General features: G+C 50.6%; 2 protein-coding genes across 3 annotated transcripts; both read left to right on the top strand.

Moving 5' to 3' along the window:
* The first annotated feature begins 241 nt into the window (after positions 1-241).
* PRR11 (proline rich 11) lies at positions 242-10547 on the top strand. Its single transcript, XM_078873881.1, has 10 exons — positions 242-268; positions 801-911; positions 2365-2506; positions 3821-3943; positions 5028-5258; positions 5633-5731; positions 7076-7191; positions 7776-7838; positions 8010-8106; positions 8895-10547. Exons 2-10 carry the CDS (start codon positions 811-813, stop codon positions 8970-8972), a joined length of 1050 nt encoding a protein of 349 aa, XP_078730007.1. The 5' UTR covers positions 242-268; positions 801-810; the 3' UTR covers positions 8973-10547.
* Positions 10548-11453: 906 nt separating this feature from the next.
* SMG8 (SMG8 nonsense mediated mRNA decay factor) lies at positions 11454-23584 on the top strand. Of its 2 annotated transcripts, none has more exons than XM_078873858.1 (11): positions 11454-11616; positions 13922-14422; positions 14835-15238; positions 16026-16434; positions 16793-16968; positions 17675-17826; positions 18266-18411; positions 19417-20146; positions 20611-20728; positions 21324-21573; positions 22051-23584. In XM_078873858.1, the coding sequence occupies exons 2-11, from the start codon at positions 13928-13930 to the stop codon at positions 22243-22245; spliced, it is 3075 nt and encodes a 1024-aa protein (XP_078729984.1). In that variant the 5' UTR covers positions 11454-11616; positions 13922-13927; the 3' UTR covers positions 22246-23584. The 2 variants fall into 2 exon arrangements, with proteins under 2 accessions (XP_078729984.1, XP_078729983.1); XM_078873857.1 differs by having other exon boundaries at positions 13855-14422.
* Positions 23585-26568: the final 2984 nt, after the last annotated feature.

Below are 26568 nucleotides of genomic sequence, written 5' to 3'. Positions count from 1 at the left end.
CACGCGCGATGTAAGCGGCTCGTTGATTGGCTAGAAGCTCTTACTGGGGGGGGGGGGGGTGTTACCCGGACGGTTGGTCGTCGCACGTAAGGACGACGTCGATTGGCGGAGAAGAGAGCGATCGCAGGGCGGGGGGAGGGGCAGCGAATGAAAGGCGACCGCTCATTGGCTACAGCGGCGTGGGGGGGGGTGCTTGGTTGGTTGGTTGGGGGCGACTTTTAAAGGCGCAGTTTGAATCGAGGCAGCCAGAGGCGTGGTGTGTACAGTGGTGAGAGCGTTGTGTGTCACTGTTTTATGTAGCATTGTGTTGTGTAGCACTGTTTTGTGTTGTGTAGCACTGTGTTGTGTGTCCACTGTGTGTTGTGTCAGTGTGTTTTGTGTTGTGTGGCATTGTGTGTCACTCTTGTGTAGCACTGTGTTTTGTGTGTCACTGTTTTGTGTGTTACTGTGTTGTGTGCCACTGTGTTATGTAGCACTGTGTGTTGTGTCACTGTGTTTTGTGTAGCACTGTGTTTTGTGTCACTGCGTGCTTTATGCCTTTGTATGTTGAACTTCTTTCGCACCGTACGTAAGCCATCCGTGGAAAGACACAACGGGGGAGGGTGCATACTTGCAACTGCATCGTCCCAATGAAACCAATCACAACCTGGCAATTCAAAGAAAACTGTGTTCTTGTTTGCATTCAATGGTAACGCAGTACTGTATTAAGAATGCTCTCCCCCCCCCCTTCCTCCCGTGACAACTGCACTGCTACAAATGCCCCCCCCCCTCCTCCTCCACTCTTCCTCTCCTCGTCCTAGGCGAAAGAATATGTCTAAAAGCAGAAGGCGGAGGTGGAAGGCCGAGCACGCCCGCGGAAGGCCGCTGGGACGAGCCACGACCAGGCGGCTACGTGAGACCCCGGCCCTCAGGTAACGGGGCAGCCTCCTTCATACTGGGACACATTTCGGGTACCTTGAACTTCTCCGGTGCTAAGGTGCACGTGTTTTTGTTTGCATTTGACTGCAAGTATTGTGGTTAATGTAAACATGATTCCTTGCAAAAGGTGTCAGTTTTGTTGCCAGAAAGAAGGCGAAAACCCCTATTAGTATATTTTGCTACTGGCAAAGGAGGTCCCATGATGTATCTGCTCACCCCGAGCTCTCATTACTCTGGCAGTGCGTTGTCTTTGAACTGTGCGCCTTTTGGCGTCATCTGGGCGAACACCATACGAGACTAGGCTCTAAAGAAATCTGTCTCTGGTGTGGACCAATCAGTTTCAAGCACAATGCATACATTATCAGAGTATTGTTTTTTGTTTGCATTTGACTGAAAGTATTGTGGTTAATGTTAACATGATTCCTTGCAAAAGGTGTCAGTTTTGTTGCCAAAAAAAAGGGGAAAACCCTATTAGTGCACGTTTTTGTTTTGTTTCTCATTCATCGTTTTTTCCCGTCATGGAGAGAGGTTTTCTTTGGGGGTTGGATCGCGCGGAATGTAAATGTGTCGTGAAACCCGTCACCAGCCGAAACGGCCAATTAGTAAAGTTTGTCACGGAAACAGAACGTGGCAATTCGTTGCTAGTACAGCACACCGGTGTGTTGGAGAGTAAACAACAACCACAACGTTTACCATGCGAGTACGACGTTTTGCCAGCAGTTACAACGAGCATCATCAGGCGACAGCCAGATAAATCGTAATTAATTAATTTATTTTTGACAACTCCGTCCCACCGCGCACATAAACGCCGCGACCCGCCTGGCACGGATCATTCTGTTGTCGTGTCGTGTCCAAGCGCAGCAGCAGCAGCGAGGACGAATGCGCACAAGAGCTGAACAAGCGAATGCACTCCATGCTCGGGTATGGGTAGGCTCATAATTCTTATCCAAAGCTGCTCAAACTGCCTACAACGACTTAAGTCCTTTATTTGTCACCACGGTATGCATAATACGGTGAAACTGCTCTCTTATCTCCATTATTATTTGTGACTTAACAATGTCTGCAGCCAGGATCAATCGGTGACGATCCTATTACCTGCAGATATTTAACAGATGAGATGCGTTGCACCATTAATTCCTCCTGTTTGATTATAATACTTCTCTTGTTCGTATGCATCTGTGCAGATCGCTTTTTTTATGCAGTTAAGCCATCGTCCCCACATACTGCTCGTATCAATGCGGATAAGAGGAGCGGCGACCCACGACTCTGTAGAGTAACATTGGTATAAACGCTTGTTACAATATGAACAGCGCATTGAAAAGGCGTACTATTTTATGTACTGTTTACAAAGTGTGTTCACAAATCCACACTGAGAAACACGATGATTGACAGGGGTGTAAATAATATTTCCGATTGTGTTTGCCTTGCGCGTGGCACTGGCCCCAGGTCCCTAGAGTGTGACGGCAGGGCCCATGTGGAGGGAGAGCCGTGCCAGGGAGGCGCTGTGTCAGGGCTGTCTCGTGCCGTCCGCTCGCTGGTGGGCACCGTGTCTCACGTCTACCACTGGTGCAGCAGCGGCATCTTGCAGGTGATTGAGCGGGGCGTCTGCTATTTATTTGCACAACGAATAGAGCGCTGGGCAGACGTGAAGCCGCAAACTGCTCTCAGAATGTGTGAAAGGAACGCTTCGCTGTGCTGGAGAAGGGAGCGGATGTACGTGTGGTTAAGGATACATCGCCGTCGTGAAAAGACTGGGATTTAAATCCGAAGTCGTGTGCTTTTATCAGAAGTTTCCCTTCCCCCACCGCCAGTGCAATGTAAGCATGTGTTGCTTATATCAGAACTGTTTATATGAGGTGCGTTAATTTCAGGCTTTTGCTCTATCAAGGATGTTCGTTTGTGGCATCTTGCAGGTGAATAAGCAGTATTTGATGTGTATCTTTCTTTTACCAGCTAAGGGCCACCTGCGCTATGTAGCTCTTTTTCAGAAGCGACCTTGCCAAAAATGATTGCTTGACGAAGTGGCTTATCACGTGAAAATGTATCGCGGCCAAATAACTCCGAACTCGTGATGTCGATTCTAAATTGGCGGAGGGATAAAGCGGAAGACCCGGAGCACATAACGTGGCATGTGCCCCATATATTGTTGGATCTCAAAGGCATGAGCAGGGGTGAGAATGGGTAATGCGGAGCTGGATGACCACCTTGCATAGGACAGATGCCATGGTGATGAGATGTAAACTACCTCGCTTGGTATACGGGGCGGTCGTGGGTTCGATCCCAACCCTGACGCCTGTGTATTTGGAGTTTACATGCTCTTCTCGTGTTCGTGTGGATTTTTCTCAGTGTCCTCCTGGTTTTTCCCTCTACATTTTAGCAACGTGTGTTTTTAGGGTATTTGGCTGCGATCAATTTCCACGTGATAAGCCACTTTGTTGAGTGATCCTCTGTGGCCAGGTCGTTTCTGAAAATAGCTATGTAGCTCAGTGGGCCTTACCCGTGAAATACAAAATAGTTTTAGTTTACATAAGCTTCAGGGGTACGTTGAGGGCAGTAAAACAAAATTCAAAAATCAATTGTTCTATGCTCTTGCATCTACACGTTCTGCCTTTTACCAACCCGCACTGGCTAGCCTTTACCAAAGTATGATCAAATACCCACTCCCCATCCATCCTGTTGCTGTACGAAAGAATAAGAACTGTTGGCCCATCCATATCCCTGTTGCTGTAATGGCAAACAACGCGTTTCACATTTGTTATTTTACATGTTTGACAGGTGTAGGGGTGTTTTTTACAGTGGTCGGTGCAGGGAGACTGTTTGTCGTGTCTTTGCGTGCGAGTGATGTCATGTCGACGTCAATCGGGGAGCTGAACACCTGCGTTGTGCCCTCCGTGCATGACAGGGAGTGGTGCTGGCCAAAGACTGGCTCACGCCAGAGCTCGCCTACCGGAGGGATTTTCAGCAGACGCTGCGGCGCCTGACGAGCCTGGAGGCCGAACTGCAGGCTCTGAAGCGCATCACTCGAGTGAGCCCAACTGCATACAACAAACAAAGATTCCCCCGTGTCGCCTTAACTAGACTGTTGGCGCAAGTGCTGTTAGCGAGTAGCACCTATGAAGGCAGGCACGGCACACGAGGGGGTGGGTGACCAACACCACGCCCGGCCGCCTTTGTCTCTTCAGTGGCGATGTTTACACACCGCACCAGGTACTCATTTGAGTCGACCATGACTGGTTGAGATAATCGTCACTGGTGTTGGCCATGAGCGGGAATCGAACTTGGTTAGCCAGGTTCGTAGCGCAGTCTGCTAAGCACGACACTCCTGCTCCCGATAAGACACGCACGCATGCCGGTGTATAAGCAAGAAGTGGACTAGCAGAGTGCTGTCCGTTATTATTTTCAACAACGCTGGGTGTGGAGTGGGGCGCACTTCTTTAACCCAGCACGTTAGAGGTGAGGCTGTGAAGGTGGCCAAGAGGTGTGAAGTACAGCAGGCACTTTGTGAGATATTCCTTCTCTACCCACGTAAAAACAGATACTCCATAATAATGAAAAAAAGGTTTCCGTAGATATAACACTCCTTAACCGAACATCTCAATAAAAGTCTTGGCTTAGTGAGGCTTTCCAGGATAAATTGCATGTATATGCTTGTTTTGCATTCATAATTGTAGTGGCCCAGTAGATTCTTGAGTTTACTGCAGGCGCCCCCCCCCCCTCTCTGCCGTTTAAGCAACGCTACGCGTTTAGTTTGAAGACAAAATGAATTATGCATAAAGTTGGGTGAATTGTGCAGCCATTGGTATATATGTCGTATGATGTGCATGACGTCTCGAATTGTATTGCACGTTCATATAAAGTGTGCAATTTCCCATTTTCTATTTGCACAGAACAAAAACAATCTCGGCACTTGTCGCTAACATTGACTTGTAACAGAAACGTAAGCAGTCAAGAGGAATAATTTTTGAAGACGAGAACTTGCAACGATGGGAGAATGTGGTGTCGAATATTTAATTTGACTCGCAGTTTGTGACAGTATTTACATTGTGGTGCCTTCAATGACATTCAATGTTCATCAAGTCTGTCGAGAGCTAACTGGCCCTGACCCGCAGGATGGTACGCACCAGGCCTGCGAGGGCCTGTGCCCCAAGTGCGCAGGCGTGTGCGTGCCGTGCCCGCCGCCTGTCTGCGCTGTTCCACCCCTCGTCTCGTCCTCTCCACCTCCGCAAGTCCCTCCTCCGCCTCCTCCGCCTCCACCTCCTCCGCCTCCTCCTCCACCTCCGCTGCCTCCACCCCCTACAGCTAAGCCCAAGCTCGTGCTGAAGAGGAAGGCGGCCGTGCAGGCACGTTCCATGGGGGGGGGGGGGAAGAGGACCTTGCGAGCCTCGCTGTCTAGCCATTGCTTAGTCAGCTTACGTGCTGTATGTTGAACTTCTTCTAAGCAACCGTGCTAATGGGGGATGCTAACCTGGGTTGGTAAAGAGGGGGTGCCAGGGCTGGTTAGGATATCGCTCGTCACTGATGCTAATCATAGCTGGATATCGCTAGGAATTTAGCTGGGGGGGGGGGGGTGGTCACTGAATTCATAGCTTGGTGTGCACAAACCACCGCACCACCACCGCTGCACTCTTAACAGGAGTCCATCGTTGTGTTCGTGGAGCGTGTACCGCGATTTTTTAAAATTTAAATCCCCTTGCGTGCGCGTTTGTCTGCGTAGCAGCCAACCCAGAGGGACTGCACGCCGGTGGTAACCGTGAAAGATCTTCTGCGGGTGAAGCTGCGCAAAACCTCCACCGAGGTTGAGGATGAGAAGCGGGTAAGAGGCGGCGTTCACGACTCGGGTGTTGTTCAACATTGTAATTGAACCGCGTCCGAATTGTCACTTCCATGTATCATTCCATTTTTAAGCCACGATGTGATTGCCACTTAAATTGTTATTCGCTTTCACAGCGTGGAACAGAAGTGTAAGCACATCGGTCGTGTGGCAATGCTCTGATACAAACCATTTAAATGTATTCTGATGCTCACGATGTACGTGTCGCACTGTGTGCATAACAACGAATCCTTTTCAATTCCTATGAATTGTCATTTTTTTAAATAGTCCAATAGGCGTTGTGCATGATTAGAGGTCGTTGCATCAGTCCATTGTACAGTACTGTGTTTCTATGCTCTCACATCTATGCTGCCTGTCTTCATCCAACCCATACCGACCAGCGTGATGACGTGTCCTTAAATAACCCCCACGGCTGACACCACGTGGGGGAGTCCCTCGTCCAGCCGTGGATTAACAAAGGGCTGTATTTCACTCATTTGTATACATTTGTCAGGGATGTCCGGGGAAGGATCCCCACCAAAAGGAAGGGGGAGTGGGACGGTGACAGGGGAAGGGGGAGGAGCAGGTGAGGAGATATAAGAGAGAACGGGTGGGAAAAAGGGGGAGAATTGGCAGGAAACGTATCGAGAAGGCTGGGGATGAGTGTGAACTGGGGGAAGCAATAAAAGACGAACACCCTGTAACCTTGTGTCGGCTCTCCTTGACACATTCATGCCACCGTAGATTATACCGATTGGCGCCACTGCAGATCCTAGATATGTTACCCACCGCTGTTGAATGAGCATGCACCAGTGGAAGAAAAGGGGAAGGAATTGAGACCCTGATTGGTGAACCCCGGTCATTGTGACAACTCCAGAATCGGAATCTTTATTTAGGCTGCAGCAGGGGGAGGTAATCCGATGCACTATAAAGCTCTTTTTCACAGATGTCCAGTATGGGTGGGGTCAGCAAAGTTACAACAGCAAACGAAACAAAAACACGATAGGAGTACAAAATAGAGAAAATGTTGAGCGAGTCACTTAATATAAATACATATTTTAACTTGTTTTTATCAAGATTGGGCAAGGTAGCAAAAAAACAACAACAAAAAACAGTCCCAGACCACACCAAGATACTGGACATCTGTGGAAAACAAAGAGCTTTAATGCTCATCGGATTCCCTCCCAGTACAAATAAATATTCCGATTCTGATAACGCACACAGTAGTCATCCCTCGATGAAACGGCGTGGGCTCGCGGGCTCGTGCGAGGGCGCGAATCGTGGCACCGGCGCACACCGAGGTTCTGCGCGTGCTCTGTTGCCCCCTCCCCCACCTCCCCGGGGTAGGATGCGAGCGAGTGGAAGAAGGCGCTCGTCACCGTGAGGGACCTGCAGGCTGTGAGCCTGCGGCGCACCGTGTCCGAGTCGTGCGCGCAATCGATGCTCTCTCCAAGGAGTTGCCGGTGAGCCGGGTCCTCGCGTGCGCGCCTCCTTCACGCTCTGTCCTCGTGCTCGCACCGGCAGGCTGCTCTTTGTAGTGAAATGTTTCCGCGCTCGTCCCCCGATCAGGATGGACAAAAATAATGCCCCGCTCTTGTGCAATTCAACTTTCGTGTTCAGTCCTAATTGCGCGTGTATTTAAGCCGCAGCGATCTGTCATAGACCACCACAGTTGTGCTGATTGGGGAGGGATCTGTGTTTTTAAAGCTTTTGCTCATGATAACCTTTAGCAACAAATATATTTAAAATGTTTTTTACGTTCAGTGTTTTTTGTTTTCTTTATGACCAGTCTTGCCCTAACTTCTATTTGGTTATTTTTTTCAATCTGATTTATACGTCATCGTTGTACGCGTGTGTTTATGTTATTATCATTGTGGTGACCCAAGTTACTTGCGAATGAGACCGTCTGTCCTCGAGTTCTCAACTGGTTCAACAAAATTGCCTTCAACTGGGCTTGCGTCTGCTCTGTTGTTAGTCGATAATAGACAAGTCTTTGTTTATCGTGTTATGTATTTTTAACGCCATGTACTATTTCTTCACGTTGTAGGCAAACGCCAAACAAAACGCCGTACAACTTACGGGGACTTCTCAAACGTGTGGACATAATCAGGTGAGATCTTTCCTTCACATTTGCTGCATACAAAGTTGCAGTTTGTGTGGTCCTTCCCCACACCTCCGATTAGCACGGTTGGATATGTACGGTGCGAAAGAAGTTCTCTACATACATACGTCCATAGATCTTTGTGTACGAGACGTACTATTTGTTGTGTTTGACGTGCAGGAGCCCTGGAGGCACCCCCATGTATGACAAGGAGAACCGGGAGACCGGAACGGGCCTCACCCCGGTCATGACGCAAGCTTTACGCAAGAAGTTTAAGGTAATTCTAGATTTGAAGCTTTCGTGACTGCAAGGATTCATACTCTTAGGTTTTTTCGGTAAAGTCACGTAGGTAAAAAATAATAATAATGAAATAAAAATAAATCGCGACGTTTCGGAGGCAACACAAGTCTCCGTCTTCAGGTGGGACCGTCACAGCTAAATTTACTGTATCAAGTGGAAAGAAATCCAAAAGACGAGATCTTAAATACTAGTTAAGGGGAGGGGGGAGGGGCTTGTCTAAATGTGTCAATCAGGGACTGGGAGGGTGGGGGGGGGTAATAGAGCGTCACAAAGAGTTCTCGCTCGCACAAATTGCACGATAAATTTACTCTGCACATCTTTGTGTTATTTGTGAATTCAAATGGTGGGTTTCACGGCTTGGTTATAGCCCATCGTTGTGAAAAGAACGTGTTCATTTGAAATGCACATTAATTTGAAATGTATTATTTCGTGGGAATTTTATGTTATTCATAGAATACATCTGCCTGGGGATGTTTACGAAACACTTTCTGTTGAGTGTTTAATGCGAGGGAGGCCATGATATTTTGGTGCAGACGGTGTGATCCATCAAGCTTAAATGATCATCCACCAACTTGTGAATTGCACCCTTTAGACTTTTCAGCATCTCTACCTCTTCTCTCTTTTTTAACATGGTTTACTTGAGGGGAGAAAAAATGGGTTTGTAGCTTAGCCACCTGGGGATAATGAGCCAATCCATGTTGTACAAGATCACCGTTGCCAGGCAGATGGTCGCCTTGCTTTAACGGAGTCTTGGCCACTTCACAGTCGCTGCACCCGGATCGCAGCCCCTCGCCTGCCGGGAAGTATTCCCCCAACAACAGCTTTGAAGACCTCATGCAGTAGGGGACCACCTTGCGCCGCGGCTCACGGCGCCGGCAGGACATCGGTGCCGCCACGCGCGCACGCGCACGGACGGAAGACGCCAAGTTTTGAAACGCTTTCGACATCCACAGCGGACGAGTTCTCTCTTGTGTTCAGTGTCTTTGCTAAACGTGGACACTGGCCCTCGTCATGGGAATGTGGAATTTCCAGCAGCGGCAGATAATTTTATTTTTCATGGTTGAGCTATTCGTGTTGATGGACAGCAATACATTGCTTTTGGTTGTTCTGGAATGCTGCTGTCCATTTTCTTCGTCCCATACGCTGCGTACGCTCCGCTTTGCACATTGTGTCAATCTACAGCCCCCTCCAGTGTAAGACACGTGGACCACGACTGCATCGGCCACTTGCTGCACGCCAGCGTCCGAGCGCAGTGAAAACGAGCAGAGCTTTAGGCATGTGGGTTCTGTGGAGGATCGCTGCCATAGATGCGGGCAAAACCTCTCCCGGCGGCAACGTCTTGGCCGTGGCCTATTCGCCAAGGTGCTGCAGCACAAAGTGAGAGTGTTTTAATTAAGTAACATTTTACCACTCCACTGAATGGAGTGTTCATGCTCGGCGCTGGAATGGGAACAATTCCAGTGGGATATAGCTACATAAATGGTTGCATTTTTGTCTACTAATACAGCGAATGTTTACTTTCCATTTCTGATGTTGTCTATGTTATGCACAATTCTATATGGTTGTATTGGTATTGTGTTGAATGCATTTGTACTAACACCGGTCAAGCCATACTACTTTTTTTCTACTAATTATAATCGTGTATCATGTGCCCAGGTCTGTAAAATGATAACTTTTGTTTATCCACCTTGAAGTCTGGGTCCCTTTCCTCTCGGCGACCTAAACCCATCGGGTTTATGTCACTCGTGGTCACGCTGCTCGGTGAACTGGGCATTTAGGTCAATTTCTCTCCAGGTGTTATCATCGAGCATGGGTCCTGGGACCCCCCCCCACCCACCCACACGATCAACCCGCATTGGACAGCGTGGTGATGTTACCATCAAGCAATCTGCATGGCAGACATGGCGTGGGGCTCTTAATTATTTTAGAATATTCGAAAATGTAAATGAATGGGAGAGGGTTTCAATCGATCATTTAAACAATGCACCCCCCTCCCCCCCCCACGCTTGGGGAGTCGCTGATAAAAGCTTCGTCGCCAACTGCGTGAACGGTGTTTTTACTGCAGTTTGTCGGAAGATTTACGGGTAAACTAATGTAATGTCTTGTGATGACCATTATTTTAGTTCTTATGGTCTTCCCCCAACGCCCATCGTGCATCCCAAGATATCGATCCCCTCGATTAAGTCTTATTAGGTCGAGCGACTGGTGGGCAAAACTTTGAATTTTTACCTTTGTCCTAAATATCATGACGGCTGTCAGCGGTTTGTGGACACCTGGTTACTGTGGTTGGGGTTTTTTTTTTGTTTTTGCACGAAGAAAAAGTGCTCTGTTGCTGGTTAGCAGACGCTTTCGTGGTCATTTAACAATCGGGTATCCGCTGCAGCTCATTACCAAAACGGTCTTTAATGCTTGTAACAAATAAACGTTTTTTTTTGCTTACACCTTGTGAGTTTAATTAATTTTCACTTGTAAACACAGTGCTGTACGTGTAGTGTTGTTCCATTGTTATTTATTGACAATTGCATTACCATGATGTGCAGATTGTGTGTAGCTTCCACACTTAGGTTTATTTAAAACATAAATGAATATGCAAATGGCGAAAAAAAACATGTTACGGGTCTCAAAATTGTGGGGTCACAAGACATCCGCGCCACCCTGTAGTGACATTTTTTATTCCTGAACATGCAACTTCATAGCTGTCAAAGCCTTATCAGTGCCCTACCTTGTTAGAGACCAACTCAGACCTTATCGGTCACCACGTGCCCCCTTATACATCTCAACGTTTATCCTACAAAGTCCCATCACAAGGAGAGAAACACATTTAGTTTTCATCTTCTTGGTTCTTTCGGTAAAGTCACGTAGAAGGGGAATAATTAAAAAATAAACCAATAAAATAAAGATTCTCACGTTTCCGACAGCTCTGTTTCTTCACCTGAGGACGGCTGCTTGCGTTGTGGCCGAAACGTAGTGAGAATTTATCTTGTGTTTTATTTTAATAATTTTATGTTTTATAATTTTTTGGTTTTATTTTTATTATGTTTTTATTTTATTATGTTTAATTTTTATTATGTTATTATGTTTTATTTTTTTATTTCCCTTCTACGTGACTTTACCGAAAAAACCAAGAAGATCAATCCCTGCAGTCACGAAAGCTTTAAATCGACATTTAGTTTTGCCCACATGGAAACGGGCTGTACGCCGTATGGACCTGAAAACTCATGTTCTGCGTACAAGAATACCACCGAGGTTAAACCATGGGTTGACACGATTATCCAACCGAGATCCCGTGACGTCATGTCACCGAGACCGCGTGACGTCATGTCACCGAGACCCCGTGACGTCACCCACGGCGGGTCGGCGGCCTGGAACGTGGTAATTCCCATCGCGAAGCCTCCCTCTGTAATCGCCTGCGTCGATATCAGCATCATCGATAACATCATCATCGATATCATCAAAAATATCATCATCAGCCTCCTCGTTAAAGGCGGTGAGTTGGCGCAAAGCACCGCAGCCGAACACTATGTACAGTGCAGCGTCGCACTGTACTCCGGTACAGTGCGACTATCGCACTGCGCAGCGCGATAGTTGCACTGTACTCGCATACAGTGCGCATGGGTACAGTGCGCCGCTGTACTGTATTCGCGTACAGTTCCGCGCCGCACTACTACGCGTGCAGTGCACTGTACTACGCGTACAGTGCAACTATCGCGCTGTGGGTGGGGGTACAGTGCGATAGTTGCACTGTATCGCCTGTACAGTGCAATGATCGCACTACGGGGGGTGGTGGTACAGTGCGCCTCGTACAGTGTGAATGTGAACTCTGCGCAGTTGAAGCCGCGGCGTGCGAAGTGCAGCGGCCTTAACCCGGCGTCGTTGCCAGCACCCCCCCACGCCTAAGGATGTACTCGGTCCCGCCATGCGAACGTGGACATTCACACCACCAACGTTAGCAACAACAGCAGCAGCAGCTTTATAGGGGGCACGATAACCAGGAGATGGAGCAGCGCTGAGGTGGATTGGGAGGAATTCATCCAGCAGTGGATGATGATGGTGGTGGTGATGGAGAGTCATACTCGCACAAACTTTGGTTATTTCTCGATTTAAAGCTTTCGTGACTGCAGGGATTCATCTTCTTGGTTCTTTCGGTAAAGTCACGTAGAATGGAAATAATAAAATAAAACATTATAAAATAATTCTCACGACGTTTCGGCCACAACGCAAGCAGCCGTCCTCAGGTGAAGACCAGGTCTGTCGGGGAGACAGACCTGGTCTTCACCTGAGGACGGCTGCTTGGTTATTTCGGTAAAGTCAAAATAAATCACGACGTTTCGATCGCAACACAAGCAATCATCATCAACACCACCTGATGACGATTGCTTGTGTTGCAATCGAAACGTCGTGATTTAATGTAATTTATTTATTGACTTTACCGAAAGAACCAAAGAGTATGGATCACTGCAATCACGAAAACTTCAAATCTAGATTAGTCATCCACACGTTGTGCTTTAGCCAGGAAAGATTGAGATTAAATCCTGGCTCCTGAATGTGTCAGCTGGTTGGTTACGAACCTGGCTCTCCGGAGTTCTTCAATCACTCCTGTTCTCACGGCTAACATCAGTGGCGAATGATATCTGAACCGGTCCTGGGCCCCCTTTATTATACCTGGCACCAACCCGTGAAATCGCGTCAGAAAACCCGCCACCACCGACACGGCGTGGTTCGGTGTTCATCCAGCAGTGGATCGAAAACGGGATTTTTTTTGTGTTATTGGTACTTTGTCATAAGCATAATGTCATCGATGGAAGTGTAATAGGGTAATAATAGCAATACTGTGCTTTGTCCACGATAACCTTACTGAGTCTTAATTTATTTTTTGTACCATTCATTCATGTTCAGTAACTCGTCATTGTTATTACAAAGTAGCCGTCCATAAATGACGTCACGCACCTAGGGGGGGGGGTCAGACATTTGTGACGATGGGGGGGGGGGTTGAGAAATATGACGTCACATCAAAATGCGCAACTTTAAATAAATATAGACAACACGTTCTAATTAATTAAATAGACTTTTTAATAAATGTTTTCTCCTACAACATCAGAGTGCAGCGCCACATTAAATACGCACTACAATGACAATAGTTTCATTTAAGCATGTTTTATTTTCAAAATGGAAATATGTTTTTTTGGGGGGGCAGAGCTTTGTGACGTCATATTTGAGGGGGGGTCTGACTTTTTGTGACGCCGTGTGACGAGGGGGGGGGGTCAAAAATCGTCCAAAAACGCGTGGCGTCATTTATGGACGGCCCCAAAAGTCAAATGTCTCCCTGCAAGTATTTGGGGGGCGGTGCCTCGTCTCTTGGAGGCCCCTGAGCCCAAAGTGGCCGGTGGAAATTCCACACGGGAATGTGGAAGAAGACATCGCGTTGTACAGTACTGTGCTGCCACGTCTATGTTCCCATTCATCATCCTGCATTGACCATCGTGGTCGAATTTAAGGTCAAACAATCCACACGACCCACACCGCTTGGGGTGGCCCCCATACAGTGGCGGATTTCCACAGGGCTGTAGATGTAAAATATTTTATATGAGAAACGACGTGCATGTATACGTTTCTATTTTGTACGTGGAAAAAACTAGACAAATGGGGCTTCCCTGGATGGAGAACCTCAGTGTTATTACCATGATGCTTATTACATTGTGCTTCCGGTTCTATGGTCTTATTACAGGCAACGTGGGGCTGGCTGCAGCATTGTAAACAGTGAGGGTCACGTGAGCGAATTCATGTCGCCACAGCTCACGATGCATCCCCCGTCGCTCGAGTCTCTGCTCGCCGCGGCGGGCGCCGACGACGCCGGCGACGAGGTTTGCGTCATCGGGGTGTGCGGCCTCGCCTCCCCCTCGCGCACCAACTACGGCCACACAATCGTCAACATCCTCACCGACCGCCTCGTCTTCCCCGCGTGGCACGACTCCGCCGCCGCCGGCGTCGCCGCGCCGGTGGAGGCGCACTACGACCGGGAGAACCGCACCGTCTACCTCGTGGTGTCGTCCGCCAGCCCCGCCGGGCTCCTGCGCGCCAGCGTCACCGCCGGGGACCGGCACGCCGAGACGCACGCGGCTTGGCGCCGCGCCGAGAAGCAGCATTGCCTGGCCATGCTGTTCGTGCTGTCGGTGAGCCACGTGGTGCTGCTGCAGCACCCGACCTGCACCTTCGACATCACCTACGACCGCCTCTTCCGTGGCCTCGACCAGCTCCGGCAGAAGCTGCAGCCGCAACTCAGGGCGCTGCTGCAGGTACGGGGACGGCAACGCCGTGTCACGGGGGGCACGGGGTCACCCACCACGGCATGCAATCGTGGGTCCCTCACTTCATTGTCTGGCCTGGTTCTTACACTCTGACGTCTCGTTGTCAATTTTTTGCGTTTTAACGATAAAGAAACGAGATGTTGATCAACAAAAAACAACAACGTACAGCTATTTAAAAAATGTAAGATCTAAATGACAAATCTTATGATATGATCTATGAACATTGCAGGAGTCGCTGATAGGCCTACAGAGTGACGTCCACGGTTTAGGTCCATAAACAACCGAGCGCTACGTGGCAAATCATTTTTTTCTTAACTCTTAAGAAACAAGAATTCCTACTGCAGTGCAACAAAGACCGCACGCGTGGTCACAATGTCGCCTCCCGCTCTCCCACACTCAGGACTGCCCGGTGGGCAAGGAGTGGCAGCTGAACTGCCGGCCCTGCCCTCCGCGCCTCCTCTTCATCTTCCAGCTCAACGGGGCGCTGCGAGCCTCGGATGCCGGGCTGTGGCGCGAGGGCGACTCCCCCGCCGCCGCCGCCGCCGGCGCTGCGACCAAACTCAAGCGCCACTCGCCCAAGCGGCGCCTGCAGCACGCGCTCGAGGATCAGATCTACCACGTGTTCCGCAAGAGCCGCTTGCTCACCAACCAGAGCGTGAACTGCCTCTTCACCGTGCCGGCCAACCAGGCCTTCGTGTACGTGATGGCCGAGCCGCCCGACGACCCCGTTGGCTCGCTCATCCGTTGCCTCCGCAGCAACTGCAGCCTCAAGGAGGGCGATGGCCAAACCGCCGGACCACGAAGGTGTGGTGCTGCGACGGTCGTGGTGGTGGTGTGGTATTTGGGTATATCATATCACACTCCAACCCCCTCCACTCCCCCATTGGTGATGGGGCAGTTGCGAAGAGAGTGGAGAAATGTCCATACCTGGGCAGTGTGCTTATGGCCGGCTCCGGTTTGGCAGCGGAGGTCTCGCTCCGAATCAGTCGAGTGGCATTGTCTTTTCATCAGCTGCGTAACGTTGCGCGGAAACTACTTGGCTTAACGCTCCATAAAATGCTCCAGGTCTTTGCAGCCACAGTTATGCCCACTCTTCTCTACGCTTGCTAAACGTGGACCCCTTTAAAGGAACATCTGTGCCGTTTTGAAACATTCAGGCTGGCCTGCCTATGATCCATCCTGGGTTTAACCAGAATGGATTGTGTGAGGAGCTCACAGATCCTTGAAAGAGTTGAACATAGTTCCATCAGTGAGCTTCTCCGGCAGGTATGACTGCGTTGGTTGGGTCATGTATCCCGCATGCCCAGCCACCGCATGCCCAAGCAGCTAATGACATTCGTGATGACATTGGTGGTGGTTTATTGGTAAGAGTGGTGATGATAATCCCGGTGGTAGGGATAGAAGTAGCGGCGGTGTCCTTACGATGTGGTGGTGGTGTGATGATAATGGCGGCGATGGTAATGGCGGTCGTGATGAAGATGGCATCGGTGGCGAGGGTGGCCTTGGCACTCGGTAAAATGTCGGTGCCGGAATCCCTGCTTCACCAAGTGTAACACCGACACCCCGGCGCACGGCCCCGCGCCCTTCACAGGTACCAGCTGATGCGGCGTTCTGCGCGGCCGTCGGCGCTGCCCCCTGCCCCGCCCCCGGCGCTGGAGTCCCAGTCGAGCGGCTCCCTCCCGGCCGACCCCACGCTGCGCGAGTTTGTGTGGCAGCACGCCGAGCTGGTGTTCGCGCGCCGCGGATTTGAGGACAGCGTCGGCCGCAACCCGCAGCCCGCGCACTTCGAGCTGCCCACGCTCGCCAACTGGGCCGTGGTGGCCGGGCGGCTGAGCGGCGCGCTGCTCGGCACGGCGAGCGGCGGGTGGGGGGACGTCGCCGAGGTCTCGGACGGAGAGGACGACGACGAGGATGAGGACGACGAGGAGGAGGACGGTGGCGGCGGCGACGACGGTGTGGATGGGAAGACGCCGGCTGATCCAGTCAGCGTCCATGCCAAGGTCTGCCCCTCGTTCCGCTAGACTCACGGGCGTATTGTAGTTCGAGGGCGGCCCATGCTATGGATGGCGTGAATCTTCCTCTTGTGTTGGCCATGTCAAGGGGTCGGCAACGCACGGCTACGGAGCCGCATGCTTCAGGACCGCTTCGTGACGTTATTAAGCACTCCCATCTCGTATGCACCACACGCAACAGTAACGACAGAAGTTAAATGTCTCCCTGCTCAAAGGTATTTTAAAGTCATATTCAACCCCTGGGAAGGGAAAAAGGTTTCCCCACACACGGAATAGCCGCTCTCTTCCACTGCCGCCCGCGGTCCCACGTGTTAACAGCACCCCCCCCGTGGCAACACCGGCACAGGTTCAGAGTCAGCTGAAGTGCTTGGAGGGCTTCCTGGACGCCGACACTCGCTTCTCCGAGAGCCGCTGCCAGAAGGCGCTGCCGCTGGCGCACAGCGCGTACCAGGCGGGCCTGCCGCACCACTACACGAGCGCCTACCACCGGAGTCAGCTCGCGCACGCACTCTCCATCTACAGGTGCGCGCGCCAGGAAGTTGCACAGCGGATCCGACGTAGTGCACCTCCGCCACTGTGGAATGCTACAAAGAGCCTGGCAATGCCACGGAGGCGAGGTGTTAACTACCTCACCTGGTATGCAGGTGGTCATGGGTTCGATCCCTACCCGACGCCTGCTGTATATTTAGAGTCTGCGTGTCTCTCTGTCATCATCATCATCACGGTGGCTAGGAGATGTTAACTACCTCACCTGGTATGCAGGTGGGCATGGGTTCGATCCCGACCCTGCCGCCTGCTGTATATTTGGGGTTTGCGTGTCTCTCTGTCATCATCATCATGATGGCTAGGAGATGTTAACTACCTCGCCTGGTATGCAGGTGGCCATGGGTTCGATCCCGACCCTGCCGCCTGCTGTATATTTGGGGTTTGCGTGTTCTCGCCGTGATCTTGTGAATTTTTCTCCAGGTCCTCCGATTTTTCTCTCCACATTTAGAAGGAACATCACGCGTTTTAGAGGGTTATTTGGCTGCTGTAAATTCCGACGCGATAACCCACTTGGTTGAGCTATTATTTATGAATGCCAGTTCCCTTCGGAAAAATAATTACATAGCTGAGTGGGTCTTACCTGGTAAAATAAAAAATAAACATTGTTTTACAGAAATAGATATTGAAGATGAGGGTTCAAACATGAGGTGCGTGTTGTCATCTGTGTGTCTGTTCTCTGCAGGCAGCATGCTCGTGGGCCGGCCTACCAGGCATACCTCCTCAAGCTGCAGGAGGACTGCCACAGCTTCTGGCAGGCCGGCCACCAGCTGTGTGAGGAGAGAAGCCTCACGGACCAGCACTGCATCCACAAGTACCACCTGCTGCCCAAAGCGGGTAATGGACTCGCGCACACGCGGTGACACGCGCACACACAAAGACAAAGATCCCCCGTATAGCCTGTAACTGACTGTAGGGGCAAGTGCTGTTAGCGAGCACCTACAAAGGCTTGGCACGGCACACGAAGGCGTGGGTAGCCAGCACCAAACCCGGCCGCTTTTGTTTCTGCCCTCGTTGTCTTCCCCCCGTGTGTCCTGTCGCCTGCTGACGCGCTTACTGCCGCACACTGTAGTTACCACTTTCAGTCAGCAGCCAGCGCTATTACTCTACGTATGTATATGTATGTATGTATATGCATTTGCTTGTGTATATGTATATGCATGTGTGTGTATTTATGTGTATGTATGTATATATATGTGTGTGTATATGCGTGTGTAGGTATATGCATGTGTGTGTGTATATGCATGTGTGTGTGTATGTATGTGTGTGCGTTCAGGAGAGCTTGCAGACCCAGACCAAGTGCCACCAGTTGTCCCCCATTGCAGCCGTTCCCGCGCCACCAGCACCTGCAACTGCGGCTCTCACCAGGGCACTCGCGAGGACCCCTTCACCCTGCGCGCTGCCAACTTCACCTTCTTCGAGGCACGTGTTGGGTGTGGAGTGGGCCGGCTGAAGGTTCTTCGCTTTCGATATGTTGGCTGTATTGGCGGTACACCGGTGCAGCATAACACACCGGTCCTCACAAAACAGTCTGAGAGCAAAACTTTAATCGGCAAGTCTGTTTTTTCAGTCTTTAATTGACCCTGTCGCCAAGTTCGACGCGATTCGAAGGTTTCTTCAGTCTACGGAGACTTGCAAAAATCAAAGCTGTCTCGGGCACAAGTCAAAACACGGAGCCAGCCAATCGTCAACAGGGCTGGGTGCTGCTATTCGGCAACAGACTGTGAAGCTTCGTGTTTGGTCTTCCGACCGCTTCGACATCACGAGAACTGATTTTGACGCACCACCACCACCCCGCAGGTATAGCGCAAATACGTTCGAATGGCAGCAGCGGCGGCGTAGTGTCAGTGGTGTGGTGTGGTTCACGTGAGCAGTATTGCAAGGAGTGAAATGGGGGCCCCCTTTCTGGCACCTGGACCCCTCTGTCCCAGTGTACAATTAAACTATTTTTTATTTGACCAGGTAAGGCCCACAACTCGTTTTCAGAATCGACGTGGCCACAAATAATAGCTCAACGAAGTGGCTCATCATGTGGACATTTATAGCAGCCAAACACTGCAAATGCCATGTTTTGAAATGTGGAGGGGAAAAACAGGAGGATCCGGAGGAAAATCCACTTGCTAGCTACATCGCTGGTACGTAGGGCGTGGAGCATTCCAGAGGTGTTGAGAATCCCGTGTGATGAACTTTAGCAACTTTTTATGCAGCCAGATTCTCAAGTGTGGTGAGTTTGATGGTTGAAACTTGCTCACAAAACACGATCACGTTAAAAGCAATGTTTCCCATTTTGGAAACGTTCTAGGTGTGAGATAAAAAAAAAATGTTGCTTTAATCGACAAACGTTTCAGAGTGTTTAAAAGGCGTGGCGCCAGTTTGGTTCGGGTCACTGTGCTCATCTGCTCTTCCCCCGCGAATCACCCCGTGCAGATGATGGAGGACAAATACTGCGGCAAGCTGGAACACTTTGCCTTCCCCACGTTCGAGCGCGACGCGGGAGTCAGCCGCAAGAACTCGCTCGATGCCAACGCGGCCCCAGCTCCCGTGCCCACAGAGGACGCCCTCTACAAAGACGCCCCCGAAGCCACGGGTGGCACCGAGTGCAGCCCGGACCTCCCGCACGGCCTGGGCCAGGCGGCCGGCACGCCCGCGGGGCTGCTCGCCGAGCCGCAGGCCGGCACCGCCGCCGCGGCCGGCCCGGCGCGGTCGCAGCCCGGGCTGGGCCACGTCCACTCCCAGCCACCCGCCGCCACCTCCCAACCGGCGCACGCGCACTCCCAGCCGGCGCCGGCCACGCACGGGGACCAGAACGACGCTCGCCCCTGCCGCGCCCGCTCCCAGTCCGGACCGACGCCCCACGACGAGGGTGGGGAGCTCGAGCCCGGAGAGAGGCCGGCAGCCAACCTGGAGGAGAAGTCCCCGCTTCAGGATGACCAGGACCGACAGCAGCAGCAGCAGCCGCTGGGGGGAATGGTGCACCTGGGAGGGGTGGTGGCGGGGCGGCTGCCCTCCTTCTCGTCGTGGTCGCTGGTGCGGCTGGGACCCGCCAAGGCCTACGTACCCTCGCAGGGGCTCGCCGACATGCCGGGGTTCGTGCCGGGGACCCACTTCCTGATGCCGTGGGACGTGCCGCTGTCCAGCACGCGGCGCTCCAACGAAGGCAAGTCAACTGAGTTGTGAATGGTGTTTTATATCACCAGGTAAGGCCCCCGTTGAGCCCTGCGCAACGCTCGTTGGAGGAGGGGAAAAGACGCTGTAACTTTCCGATCGGCATCTTTGCTTCTGCGCCAAGATGTTAACTACCTCGCCTGGTACGCAGGAGGTCATGGATTCGATCACGACCCTGACACCTGTATATTTGGAGTCTGCATGTTCTCTCCCCGTGGTTGCATATATTTTTCTCCCAGGTCCTCCGGTTGTGTCCCCTCCAAATGTAGAATAAAAATCACGTGTTTAGAGTTTTTGGCTGCTGTAAATTACCACGTAAAAAGCCACTTAGTTCAGCTATCATTTGTGGCCAGGTCGCTTCTGAAAAAGAGCTACGCTGTTCAGCAGCGGGCCCTTACCTGGTGAAATACAAAATAGTTCATAGTTTTGTGCATCCCCTCGTTATTCGTGCTGCAGGAGAGGAGGAGGAGGCGTGGCCAGCGATCCGCACGGAGGGAGCGGAGCGTGCGGAGGGGGAGTCCTGGAGGGGGTTTGCCCCAACGCGTACCTGGAGACGCGGGGACAACACTGCCAGGTGTGGAACCTCCCTTTGGTCTCAGCACGGGAATGCGGGGCAAGTGCTGTTAGCGAGCACCTATGAAGGCCGGCACGGCGCACGAGGGGGTGGGTGGCCAACACCACGCCCAGCCGCATTTGTCTCCCCAGTGGTGATGTTTACACACTGCACCAGGTACTCATTTGAGGCTGAGTCCACCTAGGGGAGGCGCAGGACCAGTTCAGATAATTGTCACTGGTGATGGCCGTGAACGGGAATCGAACTCGGGTCGCCGGGTTTGTAGCGCAGTGCGCTAGCCGCTACACTCCCGCTCAATCAAAGTGATCCCTTCCCCCTTCTAACCCACTCCACCAAATCACCCAGAAAGCACCCCAGCTTGTCAGATGTCGGACGCAAAGTGGAGTTGAGCCGGGACAGTGCGAGGCCGTACGAATCACGCAGTGCAATTATAATTATTAATATTATTATTAATCATCATTATTGATATTAATTCCCGCGCCTCTCAGTTGGCACGGTTGGCTACGTGCGGTGCAAAAAGCAGTTCGACATTCACACGTGTACCCCAAGTTGCGGCAGAATCGCCACTCGCTTGCCCGTCGCCGCTTTCCGCCAGGGCGTACGTCGGCTACGAGTACGAGGACTCGCGGGGCCGGCGCTTCATGTGCTCTGCGCCGGAGAAAGTGATGAAGGTGGCGCCGGGCAGCGGCTACCGCGACTTTGCGAGCCGCGCGCTCGCGGCCGACATGCCGCTCTACGTGGCCGCCTCGGGGCAGAGCCGCGGGCCAAAGCCGGCGCTCGCTCAGCTCATGCGCCTCTACGTCGTGGTGCCCGACGCGTCCGTGCGCCTGCTGCTCGCACCGCAGGTACTGTGCGCCCGCCCGCGTGTGTGCTTACACGCACTCTTGCAGGCATCGTGCCCAGCGTGCGAGTGCGTCCGCTCACACCGACACGTGGTGCAGCTTTGCGCACGCATCGACTCCCACGTCGTGCGAGTTGGATAAAGTACGGCTCTACAACACTCGCGCACGCACTCGTGTGCCCATTCATGCTCGCACATGTACTCATGCACGCATTTACGGTGTGAAAAAAGTTCTACATCCATAACTAATTTCTTTAGAGCTGCTTTTTGTGTTTGGTTTGTCCTTCCCTGCACCTTCGAGTACCAAGGTTGGCTACGTACACGTTCACGCACACATGCACACACCATAACGCGGGCACTCATTCATTTGTGTCGCCACCATCGCAATTTAAATTTTTACATCGGGAGAAAAGCCAAAATGGCCAGTGCTGCTGCACTGTGCAACTTATTCCACCGCGTGTCCTCCCCCCGCGCCCGTCAGGTGCAGCCCGGCTCGGCGCCGTGCCCGATCTTCGTTCCGGAGCAGCGCGAGGTGACGCTGCCCACGGACGGCCTGTGGGTGCTTCGCCTGCCCATGGCGTACGGCAGCGAGCGCGGCCCCTGCCTGCCGCCGCGTGACACGCAGGGCCTGTCCGCCTACCGCCTCCTACGTGGCGTGCTCCGGGTGGAGACTTAGGGTGGAACAAAATCGTTCGAGGGGAGTGCCATGCACAGCAAGAGAACGGGGCGGGCAGCGGGCGCCGATGGCACGGCGGTGCCGCGCCAACTGCACCATCTCGACGGCAGCGTCTCGCTCTGCGGGTCACGTGACTTCTTAGTCAACATTCTGGCCGCACGCTGCAGGTCACGTGACCAGCATCCACTGGCTTTGCACTGCAGCCGCACTCGTCGCACCGATGACGATGATGATGATGATGAAGCGCTTGCGTGGAGCAGTGCCCAAGATGAAACATTTTGGCGGGGGCTCCTGGCGTGGTGGCTATTCGATAATTTTTCACCAGGATGGTTTGTGCAGGAAGCGTGAAGGCTGGGAGCATAGGCATGAAATAGATTGTGATGCAAAGCCCTCCGCTGCCAACAACATTACCCCCTCTGCACCCCCCCCTCCTCCACAGCAGCCTATTTAAAGCCTATTTTAAATAGTTTTTTTTGGGTTAGATCGCGTAAATATAAATGTGTCGTTAAATCCGCCAGCACTCGACACAGCCAACTAGTAAGGGTTGTCACGTAAACGTGCCAATTCCTTACTAGTACTGCACACCGGTGTGTTGGAGAGAAAATTTACAATCTGGGTACGACGTTTCGCCTGTAATTATGACGAGCTTCATCAGACGGATGTGATGACGTCACTTGTGAACCCTTAGTCAGAAGGGGGGGATTAATGCATATAAATTACAATGGGTTATCCATTGCCGGTTGGGTTATTCATATGGTTATCAATGTACATTATTGCATGCACATTATGCATGCCGATTGTTCTTGTACCTACACACTTATATTTACGCGATTTAACCAAACAAAACTACATTATGGATGATATTGGTTGCAAAAGCCTACTTGGTGTTCAAATCTGAGAAATGACAACAAAAAGCCGTCGTAACAGAATAAAAAAAAACAGCGCATGTCATAAAAACGACACACGTGCGTGTGTGTACGTGGTTTTTTAAAGCTCAGGATTTCACTTGCGTGGCCACATTGCGGGCGATTCGGTGAAAGGCGACGCAAGCTCCAAATAGCTTCACTGTATCAATAATTTCTTCGTCGGTGTTTAATCTTTCATTATGAGAAAGGACCTGCTCATGTAAATAAACACCCCCCTTGCATTAGCCACTGTAATTTAATGTGAATTGTGTGGTGTACAATGGTGTTTGTGGCAAATGTGCTCGGCATGTGAGTGCGAGTGTATACAAGCGTTGATTGCATTGGGTACAAGTGGCTATAAAATGCATTGTGGTTTTGGAACAATAAATTTCATGTCCTATCTCGGTTATTTCTTGGATTATCACATTTCCTTCACAGACCCATTGCACACGTTACAAGTGGTCAGTGTGTCTTTCGAGACGGATGCAAATCCAAGCCGTGCAATGTAACTGCTTTTTGTGTTTAGCTGGTCCGCACCTCCGATGCACGTCATTGGCTACGTCTGGTGCGAATTGGAGTTCAACACGCATAGATCTAACCCATGAACACTTGACTCTTACAGTTTTTCTCAATCGTGCAAAACAAGAACAGTTCATCTGGAAAAAATAGGTGAACCTAGCAAAGCTGTACGGTACTCTGCTCAGGAAAGTCGCCATGACATAATTACAGATACAGGTTCACACAACATCGAGGTTAACCAAGGCTTGCAGTAGGTACCGTAACATTTCTCAGTTTATATGCAGCCTTTGAGGAGACGGGTTATTTGACAAACAAATAAAACTTGGCTCAATTGTGAACAATGAATTTAAGGCATTTTTATTGATAGGCATTTGTAAATTATTAACATCTAATTATCAGAAGCATACTGCCATGTAAACAGACAAGGTGAAATACATGGACTGCATAAATTACTATTAAGTATAAGGATTGTCAAATGGCAATAAACAAGACACGGTTAAATTTCGATTTAAAGCTTTCGTGACTGCAGGGATTCATCTTCTTGGTTCTTTCGGTAAAGTCACGTAGAAGGTAAATAATAAAATAATAAAAATAAAACAATTAAATACAATTCTCACGACGTTTCGGGCGCAACACAAGCGTCCATCATCAGGTGGGAAAGCATGGTCTGCTGCTGAGGCAGACTGTTTTTAAAGGTTTTAAATGGGTGTAGCCCAAGGGTCATAAAGAAGTGAGCGTAATAAGCCTCGTGGGCTATTGGGTCATGTGCTTAGCTGGAGGTGGAAGGTCAACTGTAGCCGTCGAGGCTAGCCTCGGTCATTTTGTCCCGTCCTGCAAACCGTCTACGGGATCATCCATTTGTAGATATGCCACTAAAATAACAAAGTATTTTAGTTCAAAGACTCCGGTCGCCTCAATACACAAGGCAGCAGCTATCGCGATTTTCACCTGTAAACGGGCGCTTGTGTTGCGTCCAAAACATGATTTATTTGGTTTTATTTCTACCCACGTGACTTTACCGAAAGAACCAAAGACTATAGATTCCTGCAGTCACGAAAGATTCAAATCAAGATCAATACACTCTGTTAAATATTAAGGGACTCTACTGCTATACAGTCTGACGTGGCCGGTGTGATTTCCTTTGCAACGTCCGACGTTGATAGCCGGCGTGGTTTTGTCGCGTTCACGCGCCAACGATCCTTGATGCGACCGCCCCCCACGAAACAACATCCACCGGGGGGTTATGTCGGGCGAAGGGGGCCACGTCATTGTTCCACCTTGACACGGGCCAACTCGCAATCGTATCTTGCAACCAAAAACGCAAACGCACGAGGTCAGGGCGGTGAGAAATCAGTGGGGTTTACATACATGGATCTCATCGCCTGTACTGTATTTCAGCTCCCTTTTGTACCAGTCTTTTTTTTTTCCTCTGCGGTCACCAACATATAAAAACAGCTGTATGGCAGCTACAATTAAATAAAAACAATTATCACCTAATAAGTATAGGGGGAAGGGGTACCCACAAAAAACGATAGTAGACACTAGCTTTTTTGCCCGTCCAAGGACAGTGCATATTGCAGAAAATTTGAACTATTCAATAGAAAAATTGTTCAGCTTATGATTATTAATGAGGGGGGGGGGGGGGTTGCCCCATGTGGAGTGACGTCACCCGCTACTGGTTATTGTGGAGGGGTGCGGCATGTGGAGTGACGTCACCCGCTCATGATTATTAATGAGGGGGAGGGGTGCGGCATGTGGAGTGCACAACCTTGTTGTGCATTAGTGTAAATTTCCACGCGGGCATGAATATTAATGAAGGGGAGGGGGCTCTTTTGCAGTGACGTCACGCACGGATTCAGCACTGTGATGCGTAGATTTATTTTTTGCCGTCACTTTCTGTAAAGAAGCGTCGTATTTGAAGCGACTTTGCGTAATAAAATATTTAATTCAGCTCGACCTTCTGCGTTAGTGTAAAAATCCACCCACTCATAAATATTAATTAGGGGGGTGGGCCTCATGTGGAGTGACGTCACGTGGGGGGGTGGGCCTCGTGGAGTGACGTCACACACGTGACGGACAGACATTTCTGGGTGATTGTATTCGGTAATGTTGCTGCATTCCCAACTTGTCACAACCAACCACCTACTTTTCCACGGGCCAGAGCAGAAATGTATCCCACCTAAGATGTAGCAAAGCAAAACCCGAGCAGTGACAAATTATTTACAATCGCGAATATGAGTGAATTAGTTAACAGCGCCACTCGCTTGCAGTCGTCAGCACATTCACTCTTACTCGGCCACGAAGAGTATGGAAACTGCTCAAATGATGCCAGTGGTTTTGACGAGGCAAATATCTGGCTTGTGCTCATGGACGATACCTATTAAATGTTGCCTCGGTTGTCATGCAGCCTGGGCCTCTTGCATTCGGATAATAGTATTTGAGCACGTATATTAGTCGCAAAAAAAAATGTATTGACGCATGACTGGGCAAAGGCTATGTTTATTCTGATGCCTTTACGGCGAAAATCAACCAAGACTGCTCGCCCCACAACATGCACAGCCGATACAATTCTATAATAATTGTTTTTTTACCCTTCTATCTGGCAACAAAACTGACACCTTTTTACAAGGAGTCATGTTTGCATAGACCGCAATACCTGCAGCCATAATGCAAACAAAAGACATAACTCTGATAATGTGCACTGTCCTTGAAGTTGATTGGTCCACACCCAAGACAGCTTTCCTTAGAGCCTAGTCTCACATGGGTTGAACCAGATGACGTTGGTTCAACCCATGTGAGACTAGGCTCTAAGGAAAGCTGTCTTGGGTGTGGACCAATCAACTTCAAGGACAGTGCACATTATCAGAGTTATGTCTTTTGTTTGTTATTATGACTGCAG

This window comes from Lampetra fluviatilis, chromosome 37 (genome assembly GCF_964198595.1).
Source record: "Lampetra fluviatilis chromosome 37, kcLamFluv1.1, whole genome shotgun sequence".
Classification (NCBI taxonomy): domain Eukaryota; kingdom Metazoa; phylum Chordata; class Hyperoartia; order Petromyzontiformes; family Petromyzontidae; genus Lampetra; species Lampetra fluviatilis.
The sequence above is the reverse complement of the archived record's forward strand: the minus strand, read 5'-3'. Positions and strand labels throughout refer to the sequence as shown.

What these genes read in the sequence shown, in the direction of transcription:
- PRR11 (XM_078873881.1), top strand. Translation starts at nt 811, where the DNA reads ATGTCTAAAAGCAGAAGGCGGAGGTGGAAGGCCGAGCACGCCCGCGGA. An exon ending in CTCTCTCCAAGGAGTTGCCG is followed by an intron (nt 7,192 to 7,775) that starts GTGAGCCGGGTC and finishes TTCACGTTGTAG; the next exon opens with GCAAACGCCAAACAAAACGC. An exon ending in AAACGTGTGGACATAATCAG is followed by an intron (nt 7,839 to 8,009) that starts GTGAGATCTTTC and finishes TTTGACGTGCAG; the next exon opens with GAGCCCTGGAGGCACCCCCA.
- SMG8 (XM_078873857.1), top strand. Translation starts at nt 13,910, where the DNA reads ATGTCGCCACAGCTCACGATGCATCCCCCGTCGCTCGAGTCTCTGCTC. An exon ending in CCACCTGCTGCCCAAAGCGG is followed by an intron (nt 17,827 to 18,265) that starts GTAATGGACTCG and finishes GTGTGCGTTCAG; the next exon opens with GAGAGCTTGCAGACCCAGAC. An exon ending in CACGCGGCGCTCCAACGAAG is followed by an intron (nt 20,147 to 20,610) that starts GCAAGTCAACTG and finishes TTCGTGCTGCAG; the next exon opens with GAGAGGAGGAGGAGGCGTGG.